Here is a 25,030-nt window from a genome sequence, read left to right as displayed (position 1 = left end):
AAATTACAAAAGAAATAAAATCTGGTGAACATCGAGATGTCCCTGAAGCGCGAATAACAAGGGACATAACTCAGCTAGTTAATGTCAATGTAGGTCAGCTAAGGTCACCACAAATGAGGTAAAAGAAGAAAACGGAAAACTCCACAGAAACAAATCAAGGTAGAAATTTCCAGGCATTTATAGGATACAACGGAGAGATAAGACCAGATATGTGTAAATGTTAAACATGGAGTTAACATTGTTCTGGCCTACGTCTCTAACTGACCAAACAAAGGTTGCCTGACAGGAGCTTATGTTGTCTGAGGCTGATGGATAACCTGGGCAATATTGACTAGGATCCCTTTGTAACCAGAGAACAGCTGTATGGCCAGGCCTACGACTAACTACAACAAACACGACAAAGGAATCAGGATCCCATTTGAGGCTAATTCCTGCTTTCACAACTCTCTGCCTTCCTCACGACTTTTGCGATTTGTTTGATATAGAGAGATGAGTTTCTATCCACATTACCCCCTCCGGGCTGATGCAGTGTTTGCTCTTTGCGAGCCTTTCTTCTGAGAAATTCCCTTCCCCCAGGTCTTCTCAGAAGCGACCTTGATCCACTTCCTAGATCTGGCGCTTACATATGTGTCACATAAATTAAATACCAGTTTTAATTTCAATTTAATACACTTGGGGGTCTACATTTTCTACGCAGGATATGTGGATGGTTTTATGTGTACAGATATTGTCTTCACCCTAAGTCAGTACTGCTCCAGATTCTTTGTATCAACTCTATGTACCAACTGAATAAAAATGTTTTTTATATATTTATTCATTTACAACGTCCTCCAGAATATTTCACAAATAGAACTGTGGCCGGCATTATCGTGGGAGGAAACTGGGCAAAGCCCAGGGGAAACCCATGACCATCTGCAGTTTGTTGGCAGGCCTTCCTACGTACAGAAGTGAATTTTTGTTACCAACTGTGCGTCACTGAATCTTAATGATCTGGTTGAAATATTACCCACGTTATGTCATAATCGTTCAGTCTGTCATTTAATGACTCAGTTCATTTGTTCAGTTTATCATTTCCATGGTGCAGAGACAAAGCAAAGATTAATTCTGATTGGCTGATCCCTACCATGTTTTATTTGACCACAGGGTTACATTTACAGACTACAGAGTCCACCGGATCACAAAGCCATCTTAAGACTCAAACCAAATTTCAAATCACTTTAAAATTGTTATTTCTTAAGTAACATGGTCAAAATATTGCTTAACAACATAAATTCTGGGTGACGTACTGTAAAACAAATTTCAGCTAAAGTAATGGAAAATAACATATCAAGTTTAATGAATGAAATTTTGATTTAAGTGTAAGATCACTTTGTAATCCCAGCACAAGACTAACCATGGCAATATACATGTAACCTGTATGTTCTGACAAAGTTTTGACAAGACAGCTCAAGACTTTGATAGAAAGCAGACAACAATAGACAACTCTTCCTAACTGCCCTATCTCACCTCCTAACTCAGCATCCAGCTCTCTCGTTTTCAGCTACCACTCTCTTCTCTTTCTAACTGCCCTATCCTGCCTCCCACCTCACCATCCAGCTCTCTCGTTCTCAGCTACCACTCTCTTCTCTTTCTAACTGCCCCATACCACCTCCCAGCTCACCATCCAGCAGCTCTCTCGTTTTCAGCTACCACTCTCTTCTCTCCCTAACTGCCCTATCCTGCCTCCCACCTCACCATCCAGCTCTCTCGTTCTCAGCTACCACTCTCTTCTCTTCCTAACTGTCCTATCCCACCTCCCAGCTCGCCATCCAGCTCTCTCGTTTTCAGCTACCACTCTCTTCTATTTCTAACTGCCCCATACCACCTGCCAGCTCACCATCCAGCTCTCTCGTTTTCAGCTACCACTCTCTTCTCTCCCTAACTGCCCTATCCTGCCTCCCACCTCACCATCCAGCTCTCTCGTTCTCAGCTACCACTCTCTTCTCTTCCTAACTGTCCTATCCCACCTCCCAGCTCGCCATCCAGCTCTCTCGTTTTCAGCTACCACTCTCTTCTCTTCCTAACTGCCCTATCCCACCTCCCAGCTCACCATCCAGCAGCTCTCTCGTTTTCAGCTACCACTCTCTTCTCTCCCTAAGTGCCCTATACCGCCTCCCAGCTCGCCATCCAGCTCTCTCGTTTTCAGCCACCACTCTCTTCCTCCTATCCCACCTCCTAACTCGCCATCCAGCTCTCTCGTTTTCAGCTATCACTCTCTTCTCATCCTAACTGCCCCATACCACCTCCTAACTCGCCATCCAGCTCTCTCGTTTTCAGCTATCACTCTCTTCTCATCCTAACTGCCCCATACCACCTCCTAACTCGCCATCCAGCTCTCTCGTTTTCAGCTATCACTCTCTTCTCATCCTAACTGCCCCATACCACCTCCTAACTCACCATCCAGCTCTCTCGTTTTCAGCTACCACTCTCTTCTCTTCCTAACTGCCCTATCCCACCTGCCAGCTCACCATCCAGCTATCTCATTTTCAGCTACCACTCTCTTCTCTTCCTAACTGCCCTATCCCACCTGCCAGCTCACCATCCAGCTCTCTCGTTTTCAGCTACCACTCTCTTCTCTTCCTAACTGCCCTATCCCACCTGCCAGCTCACCATCCAGCTCTCTCGTTTTCAGCTACCACTCTCTTCTCTTCCTAACTGCCCTATCCCACCTCCCACCTCACCATCCAGCTCTCTCGTTTTCAGCTACCACTCTCTTCTCTTCCTAACTGCCCCATACCACCTCCCAACTCACCATCCAGCTCTCTATCGTTTTCAGCTACCACTCTCTTCTCTTTCTAACTGCCCTATCCTGCCTCCTAACTCGCCATCCAGCTCTCTCTGTCTCAGCTACCACTCTCTTCTCTTCCTAACTGCCCTATCCCACCTCACCATCCAGCTCTCTCGTTCTCAGCTACCACTCTCTTCTCTTCCTAACTGCCCTATCCCACCTCCCACCTCACCATCCAGCTCTCTCGTTTTCAGCTACCACTCTCTTCTCTTCCTAACTGCCCTATCCCACCTCCCACCTCACCATCCAGCTCTCTTGTCTTCAGCTACCACTCTCTTCTCTTCCTAACTACCCTATCCCCACCTCCCACCTCACCATCCAGCTCTCTCGTTTTCAGCTACCACTCTCTTCTCTTCCTAAGTCCGAATTCATCATTGTGTTAATTGACCACAATGACCAGTTATTAACTCTAATAAAACGATCAGTGCGGATTACAGCTTCCAGCGACCCTAAAGGGTGGAAAAGGTTTACAGATTACCAATCACATAAACCAGCTGATCTGGATTAACTACGAATTAGGTCATAGGCAGCTTTATCCACAACAACAATATACAGTATGTACAATGGCACAGCACCAAGGATCCCAGGATCACTTTATAACTATTAAAGCCTGTGCCAACAATTTGGATCCATAAATATAAAGGAGGATGTTGACCAGCTTTCATCACACATGAGATAAACAACAGAAAGTTGTAGTAAAATTATGGGAATGTCCATTATGTAAGTGGGATATGGCCCGAAATCCAGTAAATCAAACCGACTGGGCCCTCATACTCACAACACAAAATACTCAAAACGAGCCACGTCAAAGCAACTGGCCTTGCATAAGAGTCCACTAAAACATGGCTGTCTGGATGTGCATTGACACAAACTTGTTTATTTGAGTATTGGCACCATACTTTTCACTTAACAGCGGTGCGGTCGCTGTGAGTTCAAGTCCAGCTCATGCTGGCTTCCTCTCCGGTCGTAAGTGGGAAGGTCTGCCAGCAACCTGCGGATGGTCGTGGGTTTCCCCCGGGCTGTGCCCGGTTTTCTCCCACGATAATGCTGGCTGCCGTCCTGTAAGTGAAATATTCTTGAGTACGGCGTAAAACACCAATCAGATTTATTTATTTATTTGATTGGTGTTTTATGCCGTACTCAAGAATATTTCACTTATACGACGGCGGCCAGCATTATGGTGGGTAGAAACCGGGCACAGCCCGGGGGAAACCCACAACCATCCGCAGGTTGCTGGCAGACCTTCCCACATACGGCCGGAGAGGAAGCCAGCATGAGCTGGACTTGAACTCATAGCGACCGCATTGGTGAGAGGCTCCTGGGTCATTACGCTGCGCTAGCGCCCTAACCGACTGAGCCACGGAGGCCCCTCCAATCAAATAAATAAATAAATAAACTTAACAGCGGTTAGTTGGATGGGTGGGGGAAACCATCAACCTTCAGCAAAACACTGAAACACTTTTCCACGTTTAATGACTAACTTCTATGTCATATTAGCCACTGTTGGCGCCAAGGCCCTACAATAACGACAGTTGGCGAATCTATAAATCCCTTCCCTCAGATCTGTATTAATCCCATTCATCATGTGACTTCGCTTCAGTTTAACCCCACTCCGCTCTCTTCACAAATACACATACATGGACTGGGGACCTTCGTGGCTGAGGTGGTTAGCACACAAACATGGTGCCATGACCCAGAAGCCTCTCACCAATGCAGTCGCTGTGAGTTCAAGCCCACTCCATGCTGGCTTTGTCTTCGGCTGTGCTTTGGAAGGTTTGCAAGCAGCCTGTCAATGATCGTGGGCGGTCACTGTGGGCTGCCATCATATATAAAGTGACATATTCTTGAGTACCGCATAAAACACCAATCAAATAAATAAAACACATCTGGATTGCTTATTTCCACACTACTCTATTACCAGTCAAACAAGGGCTCCACAGATGATGAACAAAATGTACACATGTGAAATGGTGTACAAAGTCTTCACAGCTTTTCTCTTTAAGGACTGTTTATAAAGTAATCTGGTCCTGTCATTATATACAGCAGCTGTATAAACTACAAAATGGCTGCCACTTCCAGGTTTTGATCTCTTGATTTTCACAAGCCCCAGTAGTTTAGTGGAGTCAATTGGATGCCATCTCCATGTCACCAAGTTTATCAAACTCCTAGAAGTGAAGCAATTTGTCCAGATCACTAAATCCTACATCCCATTCAAACAGAGAACAAGAAATTCAAATACCATGTTTGTCACTGAAAGATCCATTTCAATTCCAGACAACAATAGACTATGGACTTGTTATCATCATGATGGTGAATGATGACAGCTTCCAATCACTGGGTCACCAAGATGGGAGTGATCTACTTTCACACTTGACTCCAATCATTCCTTGCCATCATTGGGACAATGGAATATTGGATAGCATGGCGTCTAAATAACGTAGAGAATGAAGTGTTACAGAGTTCCTTTCATGGAACATGAGCCAGTGGTGTTGAGCAGGGACTATATATGTACAGCTGACGTGACCAAGTTCTATCCAAGTTAACATACTTATTTTGCCTATTTCTATGAGATTTAATGATTTGGATTTGAATGTATTTTCAGGTTTATTTGGAAGAGAGTGTAACATGCTATCCTTCTGGAAGTTACAGTACCGTTAAACGTACTTTGTTATGACTAGAAATAATACCAATAATTAAGCCTTACTTACCAACATGGTAAAAAATATATACAATTTGCTCTTCCCCAGAGTCTACTAAAAATGACACATATTCACAATGATAGCTCTTTTATAAAACATACTTTTGCCTTATAATCAAATGTGATGTGAAATACACAGAGAATCCTTCTCCACCATGTGCATGTCCATGATGTAGCTAGGGCAAGGGCCTTCTGTAATCCAACCCATTTTAGATCAATGATGTCAGAGGGATTGGTCTTAAGGCTAATGTAGGTAGAATGCTTCACACAGGAAGGAAGCATGTGTGTTTGTTAATGGTGGGAGGGCAGAGAAGGTGGGGGGTGACAGGAATAGAAGGAAGCAGATCAACAGGGTAATATCTATTGGAAGTACATCCATGGTGCCTGAGATGTCTTCAACGTGACCTGGATCAGGAGTAAATTAAAGCTTACGATTAACAACACAATTTCTATACAGCTGAGGTAAAGTCGAATATAGCTGCATTTATCTGATGCTCAACACTGCTCAAATATAATTGTTCTGATGTTTCTGAGATGACACAAAGGTTGGCACAGCTCGTTGGCCCTCATGCTGTACTATGTGCCCCTAATATAGTGTTACCCCTGGCCGGGCTAAACCAGACCCGTCCATTCACTGGTCTCATCTCACTGGTCAACCACTAGTCATAGTCATCTTCAGTAAGACACACCCAACAGTACTGGGCCACCAAAGACTTGCTTTAGCTATGCATCAAGATAATGTCTCAACAGTATAACACACAGCACAGAATACAGTCTGGTTATAGCTCGTATTTCTATTACCATCACACAGGAACAGGAGATATAACCATCCAAATCAGTCTGGCAATCTGTACATATATCTTTTATTCAGAGCACATTGTTACCTAAATGATAGCAGATGTGCTCATGTAGTCTTTGTTTCATAATACATATACAAAGACAGACAGATAGTGTTCATTTGTTGATGTTCTCAAAGCAAACAGCTTTGACCATTTCAGGTGATCTCAAGAACAGAAGTCTGTCCAGGAACCTCTGACTATTATTCCAATCTAGCCAATCAATAAGGCTGCTGTCATGACCTTATCAAATCTCGCCTCCACTCCCCAGCTGTGACCTTTCCCTCTAAGATCGCATCAGCCTAATTACCATACACATCACTGATTGGAGATGACCGGATTAACTTCAGCCAATCGTGGCCTTCAGCCAGCGCCAGTCAATTTCGATGCTAATAAGAGATGGGTGTCTTCATCAATGCAACTGTCAACGAGTTTAGTGTAGAAATAAATTGCTTTCTTCGGACAGTCAGATAACAGTATTGAGCTCTTGGCTGGCAAATATCCTCCCAATTAAGAAAATCAACACATACACTGTAAACACCGCAGAGGGCGTACCCATTTAATATCACCTTTTATCTGAATTTAGAGCAAACATTGATGACACCAGTAGACATTATGATGACAAGAATCTCAAAGCTTCTTAACAAGGTTTAGAAATTTTCTTGGTTTAGAGCCAGCTAGTGTTATAGATAGAACTTTTGACTTTTTATTCTATCTGAAGACCTACAGCACATTGACAATTATTATATTGAGCAATAACTGACAAAAGGCCTGTTTTACAATGTTAACTATACATAACTAACAAAGATTAAACACCTGTAGTACAGCCTGTCCTAAGAGTTCAAGTTCAGCTCTTGTTGGCTTCCTCTCTGGTCGTATGTGGGAAAGTCTGCCAGCAACCTGCGGATGATCATGGGTTTCCTCCCACCATAACATTGGCCGCCATCATATAAGTGAAATATTATTGAGTACGGCGTAAAACATCAATCAAATAAAAGAATCAAAAAAAGCCTGCCATGATGTATATGTAGTTACAGGATGTGCAAATGAGTTTTACAGTAAATTAGGCCCCCCGCGAGAAATCTACGAATTTGTGAGTTTTAAAGTTATTTTTCTACAATGACATGAATTTCAGGAAGGTATCGGTGTCATCAAGCATCAGGCTGTACAGGGGTCTGTCCTGACCAGGAAGATATCGGTGTCGTCAAGCATCAGACTGTACGGTGGTCTGTCCTGACCAGGAAGGTATCGGTGTCGTCAAGCATCAGGCTGTACGGTGGTCTGTCCTGACCAGGAAGGTATCGGTGTCATCAAGCATCAGACTGTACGGTGGTCTGTCCTGACCAGGAAGGTATCGGTGTCGTCAAGCATCAGACTGTACGGTGGTCTGTACTGACCAGGAAGGTATCGGTGACGTCAAGCATCAGACTGTACGGTGGTTTGTCCTGACCAGGAAGGTATCGGTGTCATCAAGCATCAGACTGTACGGGGGTCTGTCCTGACCAGGAAGGTATCGGTGTCATCAAGCATCAGACTGTACGGTGGTCTGTCCTGACCTAGAAGGTATCGGTGTCATCAAGCATCAGACTGTACGGGGGTCTGTCCTGACCAGGAAGGTATCGGTGTTGTCAAGCATCAGACTGTACAGTGGTCTGTCCTGACCAGGAAGTTATCAGTGTCGTCAGGCATCAGACTATACAGTGGTCTGTCCTGACCAGGAAGGTATCGGTGTTGTCAAGCATCAGACTGTACAGTGGTCTGTCCTGACCAGGATGGTATCGGTGTTGTCAAGCATCAGACTGTACAGTGGTCTGTCCTGACCAGGAAGGTATCGGTGTCATCAAGCATCAGACTGTACGGGGGTCTGTCCTGACCAGGAAGGTATCGGTGTTGTCAAGCATCAGACTGTACGGTGGTCTGTCCTGACCAGGAAGGTATCGGTGACGTCAAGCATCAGACTGTACGGTGGTCTGTACTGACCAGGAAGGTATCGGTGACGTCAAGCATCAGACTGTACGGTGGTCTGTCCTGACCTAGAAGGTATCGGTGTCATCAAGCATCAGACTGTACGGTGGTCTGTCCTGACCAGGAAGGTATCGGTGTCGTCAAGCATCAAACTGTACGGTGGTCTGTCCTGACTAGGAAGGTATCGGTGTCAAGCATCAGACTGTACGGTGGTCTGTCCTGACCAGGAAGGTATCGGTGTCGTCAAAACCATATTTTTTCCTTGAAATACTTCATTTCCGGGTCCATTCGGCAAAGGACATTCATAGATCTACATCCATATGCATTTAGAATGATGAAATCTAGAGGTCTTTGTGTACTAATGGCAAAAATCTCATGGGACATCACCAATCCCAATACAGTCAGAAAAAGTCACCACGCAGAATCCAAAGTTCCAAATTTTATTCAGTTAAAAAAAAATTTAAAAAATATAAATTCATAAATTTTTCTATGGACAGTTTTAATTTAGTTTACTGTTTTCTTTGCCAATATGAAGACATAAAAGGTTATCAACATGCAAGCCCCCAGCGTTATAAGTTACCTGCTACTTCAAGTGTGTCTAAGGAAGCTGTCCTCAAGAAAAATTGCTAGGGAAATACTGTATTTCACTGTAAGTTTAGTATTTTGCTTGATTCTAACTAATTCATCCACCTCATAGGATGACTTCAGCAGTTTGTGAGAAGTCTGATCAATTCATCCTCCTTTTCAGACCACTGCTGCATCCACCTCATAGGATCACATCAGCAGTTTGTGTGAAGTTTGTGTGAAGTTTGATCAATTCATCCACCTCATAGGATGACTTCAGCAGTTTGTGAGAAGTCTGATCAATTCATCCTCCTTTTCAGACCACTGCTGCATCCACCTCATAGGATCACTTCAGCAGTTTGTGTGAAGTTTGATCAATTCATCCTCCTTTTCAGACCACTGCTGCATCCACCTCATAGGACCACTTCAGCAGTTTGTGTGAAGTTTGATCAATTCATCCACCTTTTCAGACCACTGCTGCATCCACCTCATAGGACCACTTCAGCAGTTTGTGTGAAGTTTGATCAATTCATCCACCTTTTCAGACCACTGCAGCATCCATCTTATAGGACCACTTCAGCAGTTTGTGTGAAGTTTGTGTGAAGTTTGATCAATTCATCCACCTCATAGGATGACTTCAGCAGTTTGTGAGAAGTCTGATCAATTCATCCTCCTTTTCAGACCACTGCTGCATCCACCTCATAGGATCACTTCAGCAGTTTGTGTGACGTTTGATCAATTCATCCTCCTTTTCAGACCACTGCTGCATCCACCTTATAGTACCACTTCAGCAGTTTGTGTGAAGTTTGTGTGAAGTTTGATCAATTCATCCACCTTATAGGTCCGCTTCAGCAGTTTGTGAGAAGTGTGAGGAAACTTCAACTGTTATATATACCATCAAAAGTATCATTTTGAGGCCTATATGCACATTTTTCCATACCAAACATTACATGAAATACAGAATGTAAACAAACGGTCTTCTAGATGGCAACTAACAATGTCACTACAAAACATATAAAATGTGTACTTCGATGTAGCTACTCTTTTGGAATCCTCTTTGAAACATGATCAATGAATGCTCTGAAGGTGATCCCATACTTTCCCATCATGATTCCCATACCTTCCCATCGTGATTCGTATATCTTCCCATCGTGATTCCCATACCTTCCCATCGTGATTCCCATGCCTTCCCATCGTGATTCCCATGAAATATGATAAACCTTCAAAGTTTTCAGGGCTTGATCTAACAGAATAGTTTGGGCGCCTTTTTGTTTGATAAACAAAGGCCCTGAATCTGGCCTTAGTTTTCATATAGTAGTCTTGGTAGACTTATTTGGAAATGTTGGAGAAAGCTACAGTAGAGCATTGGTGAATATAGATTTGTGAAAAAAGTGTTCATCAACAATGAACTAAACACATACCTGTATTGCACCGGCGAGGCACAACCAAAAGAGCATCCATTTTGCGCTGCGGAACTTCTGGCAGGCATCGGGCCTGACTTTTCCCCAGCCACAAGTAGTATCCTCCCCTACGTGTATATTCTCCTTCGGGAGACTTGAGGACTCTGTGGGCATCTCAGGGTTCAAAGGCAGAGGGTTGCCATGGTTACCATTACTGTTTTTCATTTCCTTTACAAGGCCATTTGAGCTCATTGGTTCGTAAACCTTGGCCTTTGTCATACTGTTACCCCCACACCAGCTCACACTCCACTCCTACCTCAAAACACAGAAGGGTTCCAGTAAATTCACAGTTCTTTTCAACTGTAAATCCATGCTGCACATGTTCCTTGAGCTGAAAAGACACCAAAATACAACATCAGCGACATCTACTACTTCATTCTTACCACATATTTGTTCATTCCTGGATTACATATCTCTAACAAAAGTTAGAGACGAAAAGTTGCCTGGAAAAGAAATCTTTGTTAGAAACTTGTAACTAATATCTTGAATAAGGCTGTCTTCATTATTGCAAACGCGTCCAAATGATCACTCGATAGTGGGAAGAAAAATGACCTCTGGAAGTCTACAGGTATAAATGATCTGAACTTTTAAAAGAAATAAACTATTATGCATGAAAAAAAGAAGCACTGGAAGAGCCTGGATTTGAACCGAGAAGTTGAAAATTTGTGCCTAAACAGATACCTTCCCTCACCAACCCTTGACGAAAGATTACTTGAGAGGTGTACCCCTTTTAGACAATACACTGTGGCACATGTTATATACACCAATTAAAGCAAGTAGACATAGCCAAACTGAAGATGTACCAAATAGTAAAAAGCACCATCAAGTACATCAACACACAGCAGAAAAACCATCAAGAAATGAGAGAGCTCTGGGATTTTGCTGTAACAACCATAGGGTCCATGTTCCACAACCCATCCACAAAACCTCCAATGTAGTGACCCCTGATGGCTAACTTATCCGCCCTAGGGTACACAGTCTGTAGTGAGAACACTTGGGTCTAAGCCAAGTTACTTCATTCATAGGGTACCACCACAACCATCACTATCACACAAACATGGCACGCTTGGTTTTTGGCAGCCAAACAGATCTGATAGTGAAGCCAGGGCACTACATTCACAATATGCTGGCTTTTATCTCACTGCTATTGTCTTGGTTCGACTGAAACAGAATACTCGTTGAACACAATTTTAGCCTTGAATGTCTCACTAGGGTTTTTTTTTTGTTGCCTCCTTGGATTGTTTTGTACTTCACACAGTCACACTGTAAATATGAGTGATTTAATTATATTTGTTTATTTGAATGGTTGGTGTTAAACGTCATCATCACAGATTTTTCTCTCATATGATGATTAGTTTTATGTGTAATAAAATATATATTTCTTTCCTGAAATAGAAATATTGATGCATTTTCAGATTCGTAATTATTCCTTTCAAACAAAACTCAAATTTTACATTATGAATAGATACATGAAAATGCAATAAATCCCCCATTGGCATATAAAATGTTCAGTACCATGTCCACCACAACCTTGGCATATAAAATGTTCAGTACCATGTCCACCACAGCATTGGCATATGAAATGTTCCGTACCATGTCCACCACAGTATTGGCATATAAAATGTACAGTACCACAGTATTGGCATATAAAATGTAGAGTACCACAGTACTGGCATATAAAATGTACAGTACCACAGTATTGGCATATAAAATGTAGAGTACCACAGTATTGGCAACATTGGTACATATAAAAATCCAGTACCACAGTATTGGCAACATTGGTACATATAAAATGTAGAGTACCACAGTATTGGCAACATTGGTACATATAAAAATCCAGTACCACAGTATTGGCAACATTGGTACATATAAAATGTAGAGTACCACAGTATTGGCAACATTGGTACATATAAAAATCCAGTACCACAGTATTGGCAACATTGGTACATATAAAAATCCAGTACCACAGTATTGGCAACATTGGTACATATAAAATGTACAGTACCACAGTATTGGCAACATTGGTACATATGAAAATCCAGTACCACAGTATTGGCAACATTGGTACATATAAAATGTAGAGTACCACAGTATTGGCAACATTGGTACATATAAAAATCCAATCATACACATTTGTGATAAGGAAATTCTGGACAACAATGATCTCTCAACGTTTTCCACAATTATTTTCTGAGAGAATCACACCAACCAATACTAACATTCAAACAGCTGGAAAATATTTTGGGCTTTTCAGGTTACTGAAACTCCATCAGGTTCCAAAAGCTTTGGTTACACGGCCATAGCACTCTGAGTACAAGGCAAAGATCCAAGGCATTTCCACCTCTGTTTGATATGACCTGTCTGGGCAGTTAATCCATGCTTGTGGGATCGACTCCATGAAATACTGTGAGTTACCGAGTCCGATAACACTATCCTGAGCCACAAACCTGGATAAGTAAGGGCAGTGTTGTATTAAGTGGTGATTCATGGAACCAAAAGGCCTATGAATCTGTTTGAGACTCTTCCTAATCAAGTCTAGGCACAATATAGCCAGCACTGAAGAGGTTACCACTGGTGTAAACCAAAGCCTGGGCAGGACGTGTTACAAACCCTGGGCAGGACATGTTACAAACCCTGGGCAGGACGTGTTACAAACCCTGGGCAGGACATGTTACAAACCCTGGGCAGGACGTGTTACAAACCCTGGGCAGGACGTGTTACAAACCTTGGGCAGTTTTAGCCCTATACCCATAAGCAGTAGATGTACACATGGAACACTAGCTGAAGTGATGCCAAAGTGTTTGAATTCCTCTCCGCCTCATTTTCACCTGAAACCTACCTCAACTGTCAATCAAACTGACAAGCTGTCAATCACAGTGATAGCTTCACCTGAACAAGTCTCAGGTGGGAACAGGTGATACTGAATGCAATGGACATGTTTAGCTAATTATCTTAAGCAGGTAAAGTAATCATTGTGATTCTGCTGAACTTCTGACAAGTAAAGTACTTTACCTCTCCCGTTAGAGAGCTCAGCATATGGGGCACTTGCCAGCAGGAAGCAGAATGTGAGAGTGTACATTTTTACCTGACAATTTACAGCTCAGTAACAGTTTACCTACACGGGTAACATTTTCACCTGACAATCTACAGCTCAGTAACATTTGGTAACATTTTCACCTGACAATCTACAGCTCAGTAACATTTTCCCAAATGCTGAGGGTAGAGTTAGGCACTTCTGGTATGAGGGAAGATTCAATGGGTGAAAATAGCTCCACGAATGAAACATGTCTGGACCCCAACTACTTAATCACACAAAAAGTACATCAAGATTCCAGTAACTGACCTACAGCCACACTCCCCTAAAAATATAGACAAATACTTCATCTGTTTTTTACTTATTTCACTGATTTGTTTGCAGGGAATGGTAACTATAGAAAGAGAACACCTGGTGAAAACCAAATATATGTGAGAAGCACCTCACCTAAATGTAAAGACAGACAGAGGGTTGTGGATGAACTCAGACTAACATGGTTCCATGTGCCCTTTCCATTAGCTGTATTCAAATTAGAAATCCAACGTACCTACCAATGTACCACCATCTAACTACAACTAACCTCCAACAGCTTGCTGTAAGCACAGCATATAGACAACAGGCTGCACTGTCACAGAATAACATCTTGTTCAGGCCACTTAGCCATATATAGGGATTGAATACATTTACATCAACTCAGCCATATATAGGCACTGAATACACTTACATCAACTCAGCCATATATAGGCACTGAACACACTTACATCAACTCAGCCATATACAGGCACTGAATACACTTACATCAACTCAGCCATATATAGGCACTGAACACACTTACATTAACCCAGCCATATATAGGCACTGAATACACTTACATCAACTCAGCCATATATAGGCACTGAATACACTTACATCAACTCAGCCATATATAGGAACTGAATACACTTACATCAACTCAGCCATATATAGGAACTGAATACACTTACATCAACTCAGCCATATATAGGAACTGAATACACCTACATGTACATCAACTCAGCCATATATAGGCACTGAATACACTTACATCAACTCAGCCATATATAGGAACTGAATACACTTACATCAACTCAGCCATATATAGGAACTGAATACACTTACATCAACTCAGCCATATATAGGAACTGAATACACTTACATCAACTCAGCCATATATAGACACTGAATATATTTAGATCAATGTATACAAAAGTTTCTGAGAGTTAGTACTTATAGGTTTACATCTGTTACCTCCACTAGTACCGACCTTCCCTGATTTAGTCAGCTAAAGTGTTGTTCTGTGGTTTGTCACTGAACAATGAGGTAGCCAGAGTGAATCCTTACTTTAAGTTCAAAAGTCAATGGAACTTTATGTTTGCATGTTCACTTATATTACTTCCATTATTCACTCTCTCTCTTGACAAAAGATCAACCCACCTTAAGAAAACAACAACCTACCTTTCGCAAACAACAACCCACCTTGAGAAAACAACAACCCACCTTGAGAAAACAACAACCAACCCTGAGAAAACAACAACCTATCTGTATTAAGTAAAACAGAAAATGAATCTGGACAACAAAAACCCCTACCTACACCTGTATTCAGCAGTTTAACCAACTAACTCAACATAAATGTACAAGTAATCTCTATGAAACATGGAAATGGCCAAACCCAGAATACCCCAAACGTCTATTCTGACAGCAGGCACCATTTTCCCCACATTATCACAACACAGAGCTTCAATCACTTTGTACATGGCATGCTGAAAACTTGCCCCATCAGTTACCGCACTCACCGAATTCTGAATCAATGCCAGAGGAGCAGAGCACATGTATCATGGCGCATCACCAAAGGCTTTCTATCCAAGCAGGCCAATAATATGCCCAGAAGAACGTTTCTCTTCGTGTAACGATCGAGCCCCGGTTAGCAAATGTGCCAGGATTAGACAGAACTTAGTCTTTATAATCCCTGTGGAGTCATATGCGAGCAACAACAATTTTAGTTGTGTAACCATAACTGATTGTATGATACAACTGTTGATATGAAAACAACGCCTACATTATTAAATGCTGGGCTGTCCTGAAAGGTATATGGAAACATATATATATATATATATATATATATATATACATCTTTCATATATCCTGATTGGAATTTGAATGTCACAACCAGTTGCACCAATGCATAAATGAATATAAAACCCCTCCACTGTAAATCAGGGACACTATTCCCTCCCCTGGTCGAACAATACTAATCAATACGTCATTCAGAGGAGTGGCGATATCGCAGGGTGGGCGGACGATATATTGCGTCTGCTGCTGAGGAAATAACAAGTCCTTCACAGACTCTCACAGCACAAAAGCCAGGCGGATCGCGTACGCTTCACTTAACACACATCAGCTTATTCAGCACATCGGTTCCGAGCCTCTGGTGCCCCATACATCATCAACAAAAGCCCCTTACACCACAGGGAAGCTCCGAACAAAATGCTCCCTTGGTCTTGGTAAACCACTGACTGACAACTGCTTAACTAATATGTTTATATTGATCTTGTTGATTGGCTACACACCATAAACACCTGAACTAAGAATTGACGACAACATCAAACTGTGAAAAATAAAAATGTCACCAATAAGCTGTGTAAATGCCGACTCTACAGCTGATATTGCCCGACAACTTTCTATTTATCAGTAAAAGCCCACTGCCATAACTATTTGGACTCGGGTCCAAGCTGGACTGACAGCTGTCTTCTTGTAATACATTAGCACTATGTTACCAGTTTGCCTACAGATTTGACAGGAATGATCAGCTGTCCTTCTCGTCCTCATCTAGTCCTTATCTATACATAGGCAATACTTTCAGGGATAAATTCAACATTTTAATTTGGGCACCCTTTTAGTCGGCTAATTTAGTCTAAAATCTTAAGAAACCTTCATTTAATGTCTATTACAACAAAATATAGCATCAATATTACTTTTCAATATTTGTACATCAATAGCACATTAAAAGTGTAAGTAGAATTGATCTAAGAGTTTGGTCTGGTTTCAAGTCTTACTCAACACGATTTCAGACAAATGTTAACAATAGCAAAGGGCATTCCCACCACTGACAGCATGTTAAAGTGAAATAAATTCTGACTGTATTCAAGTATTTCCTGCAGGAATAAGGACATTTACAAACACAGCACAAAGTAGAAAACAGCTGTAATAATTCAAGGTCTTACAATGTTATGAGGTAACTGTGTGTAGGGTTTATCCCAGGTCTATCAGAACTATATGCTAATGCCTCAGGTAAATGAAATGGGTTATGTCCACATATCTGGAAAAGGAAACAAGTCCAATTATGAATTGGAACAGTCTGATTGGTCAAAAATAATAAGTCACCTTATAAGACCTTACATATATATTTGTAGGAAGGGTATTAAAGAAATATCATCTGGACAAAAACATCAATTGATTCTTGAAAACATAAGCCCACTTTCACAATAGTAGTAAATCTTCTACACTATATGTATGAGATACATTCCACATCACCCATACCACCCCCTTCCCCCTCCCCCTCCCTTTCCTCTGCCAATAAAAAAATTCTAGAGTTTTCGTTAACCACCAGTGAATCAACTGATCTAATGGCCTAAACTTTCTCCCGTGACTAAGTTGCTCATTTTTCCAGATTCTGGGAGTTCTACTGATTTTAGAAAGGTGCTATGAGAAGTGTTTCAAAGGTAGGATGATGTCCTACTGGGAAAATGTAAATTTTAACATCAGAAGTAACATCTCGTGACATTTATTTCCGTCCAAAATGCTTTTAAGTGGTCAAATTTTTAGGGTTAGGGCTAGAGACAAGGACAATGTGGACTGAAAGATTCCTTTAGTCCTTTACCACTAATCTACAGGTGTTGATTTGGAGTAAATTTTGACAGAAACATCCCAGCAGTGGCTGAACCTATCAGTAAAGGTTTGCTGAAAAGTCAGTGTCAAGGGCAGCATCCTCTCTGTGGGAGGTAGAAGGTTAAGGGTGTTAAGCTGTCTTGCCTCATTAGGTGTCTATTACATGCAGCCCCCACCCCCAGGGGATATTCCAGGAAGGATCAGGTTAGGATTGCTACTGCCAATCCGGCACCAATGGGCTTGCAGGGGTGGAAATTAAACCCAGCAGATGCTACATCCTGAAGGCATTTGAAAACTGTTTAATTGGCTGGATTTAAGGGAGTTGAGTAGAAATAATGTACAAGGATAATGAATGAGAGCATATACCTGTTTGATCAAATTTCAACAATAACAAACAGATATTGGTTAAAATGACTGCTGTCTATACTGTATTCTAGAGACATTTTGCTCTCTAAGCTTACTCATTTCTGGCGGATGTTAACGACAACATGGCTTCAGAATTATAAGTTCATATAACATGTCTTTTGTTCAAATGTGAAAAACAGAATTGTAACTTCATATAATAGCTGATCTTTAGTTCAAATGTGAAAAACAGAATTGTAGCTTCATATAATAGCCAAATTTTTTGTTCAAATGTGAAAAACAGAATTGTAACTTCATATAATAGCTGATCTTTAGTTCAAATGTGAAAAACAGAATTGTAACTTCATATAATAGCTGATCTTTAGTTCAAATGTGAAAAACAGAATTGTAGCTTCATATAATAGCCAAATTTTTTGTTCAAATGTGAAAAACAGAGTTGTAACTTCATATAATAGCTGATCTTTTGTTCAAATGTGAAAAACAGAATTGTATCTTCATATAATAGCTGATGTTTTGTTCAAATGTGAAAAACAGAATTGTAACTCCGTATAATAGATGATCTTTTGTTCAAATGTGAAAAAAATGAATTGTAACTATATACAATAGATGTTCTGACCAAAGATGAAAAACAAAATTTAACTTTATACAACAGATCATCTCTTACAAAGGGAAAAACAAAATTGTAACTTTACACAATAGATGTTCTGTCCAAATGTGACAAACAAGGTATACATAAAACTGTTAAGTGTATATAGATGTTTTTTGGCCTGGTATGATTGTCATTATTAACCACCCTAGTCAACCCACAGGATTTTTTTGCATCACTATAGTTGGCAAACTGCTAACCCCCCCCCCCCTCTCCCTTCACTATTCCCCACAGAACCATCCAGAAATACACAGAAATCCTACCTCCCTGGGGGGACCATTTCATCCCTAATACCTAAGTTTATGACCGCTTGATCTGGAATCTCCTCTTAATCATGTCTAATACACCATATTAGCAGTCCAACACCAAACTCAATACAAAACTCAAGTGAAAATGTTAACAAGTTTCCCCAAAGACATCTTCATGAACATTTTAAAAAGCTCTCTATACACAAGCAGCTTCATGGATCTAATTACGGATGTTCAAACATTTTTTTTCTTAATTTAGCAGTATTTCAGCCATACCTTAACGACTTAACGAAAAGCGGTAGAGTACATAGAGACGATCTTGAATAGCCTTTTGCCATCAGTATCTTTGTGTGCCATGCATTCTGGGATAATTACAGACATAAACTGTAAACAAATAATGTAGCATCAAAACAGATGACTAACTTCTCCATCTCAACACAAAAATCTACTGGTGTAGTCCTGTGACATTATAACCCCTCAACTAAAACAGTTTGCAGCCAGAGATCAGTCTTAATCTTCACTTTTTCATGTAACTCATAATGAAGATAACACTGAAAAGAAGAGGGAGAGGAAGTGAACAGGTTAATTACAACAGTCACGAAGTTTGTCTATATACAACGCACAGCAGTCACAAAGTTTGGCTATGTACAACACACAATAGTCACGAAGTTTGGCTATATACAACACACAACAGTCACGAAGTTTGGCTATATACAACACACAACAATCACGAAGACTGGCTATATACAATGCACAACAGTCACGAAGTTTGGCTATATGCAACACACAACAATCACGAAGATTGGCTATATACAATGCACAACAGTCACGAAGTTTGGCTATATGCAACACAACCTACACCATAATATGATGTACAAAGACAATAGCACAGTCCAAAAAGGTCTACCCAGCCGTAGGACAGCCATTACTGTGGGTTCATCCAGCGATGGTGAAGAAATATCGGCATCTCGTAAGCGGATTCTGGTGCAATCCACATTGGTATCTGACATAATTAGGAATTTACCAGGAGTTAATTTCAAGAAATTTGCCGCTCTCCACAAAATCGGCCATACGGAAAAGTGAATTAGCAGATGGAAGAAAGCCTTCTATCAGAAGTTTAGACTTCCTAAGTTGCTTATCAGCCACATGACTTCCACAACAACCAGGCCTCTCCCACCAATCCTACAATCTTTTCACTACCCTACAAAATCCCCTCTGAACTGAAATCTTGACTTTAACACGTCATTGTAAGAGTGATTTATGATTTTAAACACAACAAAAAGACCACATGGCATTTCCAAACAATGTCACCTCTGATCAGGATACTGACCATGTTTATTTTATCAGAATTATGGTTTGAAATATTAAAGCTCTGAACATGGCTTTAAAGTATAAAAAAGAAACAAATAAAAGACAACTTTCATACAGCTGACCTCACATGAAATCTTAACACCTGCTGTAGTTATTTTATTGATTCATTTTTATTTTTCAAATTTAAACTTGACACCTCTTTCAAGTTGGAATTAAAGTGACAATTCATGCAAACAGGCATCTTTGCTCCAGGGATTTAGTCATTTTTTTTGTGTTTTTTTTTAGCCACACAGCCTAATACAGCCATACTATAACCTAAGCCACATGGCCTAATACAGCCATACTGTAACCGAACCACATAGCCTAATACAGCCATACTATAACCTTACCCACACAGCCTAATACAGCCATACTATAATCTGAACCACATAGCCTAATACAGCCATACTATAACCTAAGCCACACAGCCTAATACAGCCATACTATAACCTGAGCCACATGGCCTAATACAGCCATACTGTAACCTGAACCACACAGCTTAATACGGCCATATTATAACCTGAACCACATAGCCTAATACAGCCATACTATAACCTAAGCCACACAGCCTAATACAGCCATACATTAACCTGAGCCACATGGCCTAATACAGTCATACAATAACCTGAACCACATAGCTTAACACAGCCATACTATAATCTGAACAAATGAGTTACTTGTTCCTTGATCAGGAAGCCATGATAGATTTCCTGTATGTCAGATTTAGTGATAACTTCAAAACAGCTATATCTTCAGAACTCTGCATTTTAAAACTCAGAATTATTTTAGAATTTTAAAGCAAGAGGTGAAAATTAGGTCTAAGTTAAATTAAAGCTCAAGTTCTAGGACACACGTGATACTAAGTGTGGGACTTTCTTGACAAACTTAAAAACTATAGGTTTGAGTTCAAAACTATGTTCAGGAAAATTTTTACAAGTTAAGACTAGCTCTGAGTGTTACAAGTTAAGGCTGGCTCTAAGTGTGACAAGTTAGGACTAGATCTAAGTGTGACAAGTAAAGACTAGCTTTAAGTGTGACAAGTTAGGACTAGATCTAAGTGTTACAAGTTAAGACGAGCTCTAAGTGTGACAAGTTAAGACGAGCTCTAAGTGTGACAAGTTAAGACTAGCTCTGAGTGTGACAAGTTAAGACGAGCTCTAAGTGTGACAAGTTAAGACGAGCTCTAAGTGTGACAAGTTAAGACTGGCTTTAAGTGTTACATTAGTCTAAGAGAGCTTAGACTAGCTCTAAGTGTTACATTAGTCTAATATAGCTAGACTAGCTCTAAGTGTGACGTTAGTCTAAGAGAGCTTCATGGTTTCGGGGCCTGACCACAATCCGACATGAGCTCATTCCTCAACACACAAACTTTAGCATGGCACTGCATGGAATATCCACTGAACTTTGCATCAACAACTTCATCTAAAATTTTGTGTGGGAAACATATATGCCTTTAGGACAAAAACCAGCTGGGATGAATTAGAAACCCACAGTACTGGACTTCCAAGACTTAAGCCCTGTTCCCCCCACCCCTGCACAACCACACACACATGGTCTCAATCTCACTAATTAACTTAACACAAATAGTATAGTGGGATATCTCAACTCTGAGCTAACAACATTTAGAGTCTTGACAGAATCTGAGGACTGTGGACTTGTTTTACCAGAGGGCTAATAGCCATGAGATAACAGCTGGTATAAAACAGGCTTCACTATCTACAACTTGTCACAGTGTCACTCATCTATTACAATATACTAATCCGGCTTGTACACAGAAATCTGAGTTATTACTGTCCAACAATAAAGTTGTGCAATCAAAAAATGTTCGCAAAATTATGTTTTTCTGTCAAATTATTTGCAAGGAAGACAAGGTATACTTGTAGGTTAATGATACAAAACATCTTACCTTTGACTAGTCACTAAAGGGGATGCATGTGTGGTGTGACATTTTATATTTTTAACAGAGATTAAATCTGAGAAGTGTCGTTAAGGAAATTAAGGCAATTCCCCTTTCTTCAGAGTTTATTTAAGTCTTCACATTCACTTCAACAGTAGATCAAAACAAAATGCCACCAAAACAAAGTGAACTTCCTTTGAACACAATAAAAGGGAGAATAAGTGATGATAGCCAAGTAGGCAAGCAGTCACAGCAAGTTCATGTATTGTTAAATGTAAGTAACAATGCTCCACAGGAAGGATAAGCAGATAATGATAAGTAACAATAGGAACTGCTCAACTGGAAGGATAAGCAGATAATGATAAATAACAATAGGAACTGCTCAACTGGAAGGATAAGCAGATAATGACAAGTAACAATAGGAACTGCTCCACAGGAAGGATAAGTAGATAGTGATAAGTAACAATAGGAACTGCTCCAAAGGAAGGATAAGCAGATAATGACAAATAACAATAGGAACTGCTCAACTGGAAGGATAAGCAGATAATGACAAATAACAATAGGAACTGCTCAACTGGAAGGATGAGCAGATAATGATAAATAACAATAGGAACTGCTCAACTGGAAGGATAAGTAGATAGTGATAAGTAACAATAGGAACTGCTCCAAAGGAAGGATAAACAGATAATGATAAGTAACAATAGGAACTGCTCCACAGGAAGGATAAGCAGATAATGATAAGTAACAATAGGAACTGCTCCACAGGAAAGATAAGTAGATAATGATAGGTACCAACAGGAACTGCTCCACTGAAAGGATAAGCAGTTAATGATAAGTACCAATAGGAACTGCTCCAAAGGAAGGATAAGCAGTTAATGATAAGTAACTGGAGTTTGACAATGAGGCTTAACAACAATAGACAACCTTCAGACTAGCTATGAGGCCATGCTAATACTATGAGAGAAAATCATTTTTAAATTTTAATTTTTTGATTTTTTAATTTTTTTCTGCAGGCTGCGATAAGAATCTAGAGGGTTGAACATATCAGACCCTTATCCTGATCTGAACCCAGTGCCTGTCGGGCTGTTTCTCTGTGTTACATGTACACCTACATACAGACAGCAAACTTCCAACATCTCAGACCCTTATCCTGATCTGAACCCAGTGCCTGTCTGTCTGTTTCTCTGTGTTACATGTACACTAGTTCTACCTCCATCAGAACCAAGACTCTACTCACTACCCCAGCTACTTGTAACCACATCACTGTAATACTGCTCCTGTGTCATAAAACTGTAATCATTCTCTCTGGTTCCCTGGTGAAAGTTTGTTTACTTATCACATTTCATAATGTTTATATCTTATTTCTCTCTGTTTAGAAACACCCAGAAGCAATTTGCGATTGAAGACTTGGGTTATACACAAACTACTGGGTATTGCGTCGAGTCTCCAGCATGCGAGTCAATCAAAGATCATTTGTACTTCATGTACACTTACACAGACATTATCCTGGGTTGGGGGCTTTAGATGTTTATGCCCTAACAGGCAATGCAGTACGCAATCAGACTATAACAAAATGTGCAGGATTATAACAAAACCATTAATGACAACAACAAAAACAACGTCTGTAGAATAAAAATTTGTAGCTAATGTAGCACTGTTGAATGTGTTTGTCTGTTTAGGTAGCTTAACATTGCTGTCACCACTATTTCAGTTCCAACTCCATAACATCTCCTTGCATCAGAGCTAGCTCCGATCAAGTTCAGCCAAAGCCTTAATTCTACCTCTGTCCATGCTCAACTCTAGCTCTTGCCTACCCATTATGACTCTAGGACAGGAAGGTTGCTCATGATATGTACCTGGCAAGAATGGTTGTGTCCTATAGATAAACCTTGTACCTCTGTCCATGCTCAACTCTAGCTCTTGCCTACCCATTATGACTCTAGGACAGGAAGGTTGCTCATGAAATGTCCTATAGATAAACCTTGTACCTCTGTCCATGCTCAACTCTAGCTCTTGCCTACCCATTATGACTCTAGGACAGGAAGGTTGCTCATGATATGTCCTATAGATAAACCTTGTACCTCTGTCCATGCTCAACTCTAGCTCTTGCCTACCCATTATGACTCTAGGACAGGAAGGTCGCTCATGATATGTACCTGGCAAGAATGGTTGTGTCCTATAGATAAACCTTGTACCTCTGTCCATGCTCAACTCTAGCTCTTGCCTACCCATTATGACTCTAGGACAGGAAGGTTGCTCATGATATGTACCTGGTAAGAATGGTTGTCTCCTACAGAAAAACCTTGTACCTCTGTCCATGCTCAACTCTAGCTCTGGTCTACCCAATACGGCCCTAGGACAGGAAGGTTACCTCATCTGGCAAGAATGGTTGTCTCCTACAGAAAAACCTTGTACCTCTGTCCATGCTCAACTCTAGCTCTGGTCTACCCATTATGGCCCTAGGACACAAAGTTTACCTCATCTGGCAAGAACGGTCAACTCCTCCAGTAAAACCTTGAACCTCTGTCCATTCTCCATTCTACCTCTTGTCTACTCATTTTCCTTTCACACAGGAAGATGGTCATACATCTGGGAAGCTATTAAGGAATAGGGCAGATTCCTACAGGCCCTCTGGTCATCACAACACCAAACAAATACATAGACAAATTATAAACTGTTTTTCGGTGCTGATGCATTCAAAGTTGTTAATACTCTCTGGATGAAGACAATAGGCACTATGTCCCTCCTACCACCCACCCAGTCATTTTGTATATACAGACCTGACAGCTAGCCCTAACAGTACTTGGCCTAGCCTCCTATCTAGTATCACGGATTTCCACCTTGAATAAATTGACCCAGATTAGTGTCAGATCATACGTCATGGTCTCACAGCAATGATAGTAACTTCACAACGACAACAACAAAATTTTGATAATACATGTATACCAGTACTTTCAATCCTTTCTACATCCATATTTGATCAAGGACTCTCTCACTCTATCCAGAACCGATCAGACCCATCTCATTTTCCAAGGCTCTCAAGATGTTTTCCAAATTGTTTAGTGCGAGCCGAGATGAAAACAAGCCGTAGCTCTCCTTTGCATCGTTCTCTCGTTAGTCTGTTCAAGACACAGCAGGTTAACATATTCATCTCAGAAAAGCCGGCACAAACTCCACGCAGCCGAGCACACAGCTCGTCACGTCTTCCTAAGAGGACAACATAATGAGTGATTACATAG

The 25,030-nt window shown here is 40.8% G+C and overlaps 1 protein-coding gene across 4 annotated transcripts in view; it reads right to left on the bottom strand.

Annotated features, from left to right (window-relative positions):
• Window positions 1-25,030, bottom strand: part of LOC135463629 (solute carrier organic anion transporter family member 4A1-like) — a 123,325-nt gene that overhangs the window by 31,930 nt on the left and 66,365 nt on the right. For all 4 annotated transcript variants that reach the window (XM_064740972.1, XM_064740971.1, XM_064740974.1 and 1 more), the window contains one exon: window positions 10,312-10,681. In XM_064740972.1, the coding sequence (XP_064597042.1) occupies window positions 10,312-10,569 (258 nt within the window). In that variant the 5' untranslated portion in view covers window positions 10,570-10,681. The remainder of the gene's footprint in view (window positions 1-10,311; window positions 10,682-25,030) is intronic.

Source organism: Liolophura sinensis, chromosome 3, assembly GCF_032854445.1.
Source record: "Liolophura sinensis isolate JHLJ2023 chromosome 3, CUHK_Ljap_v2, whole genome shotgun sequence".
NCBI lineage: Eukaryota > Metazoa > Mollusca > Polyplacophora > Chitonida > Chitonidae > Liolophura > Liolophura sinensis.
Note: the sequence above shows the minus strand (reverse complement) of the source record. Positions and strands in the feature narration are given on the sequence as shown.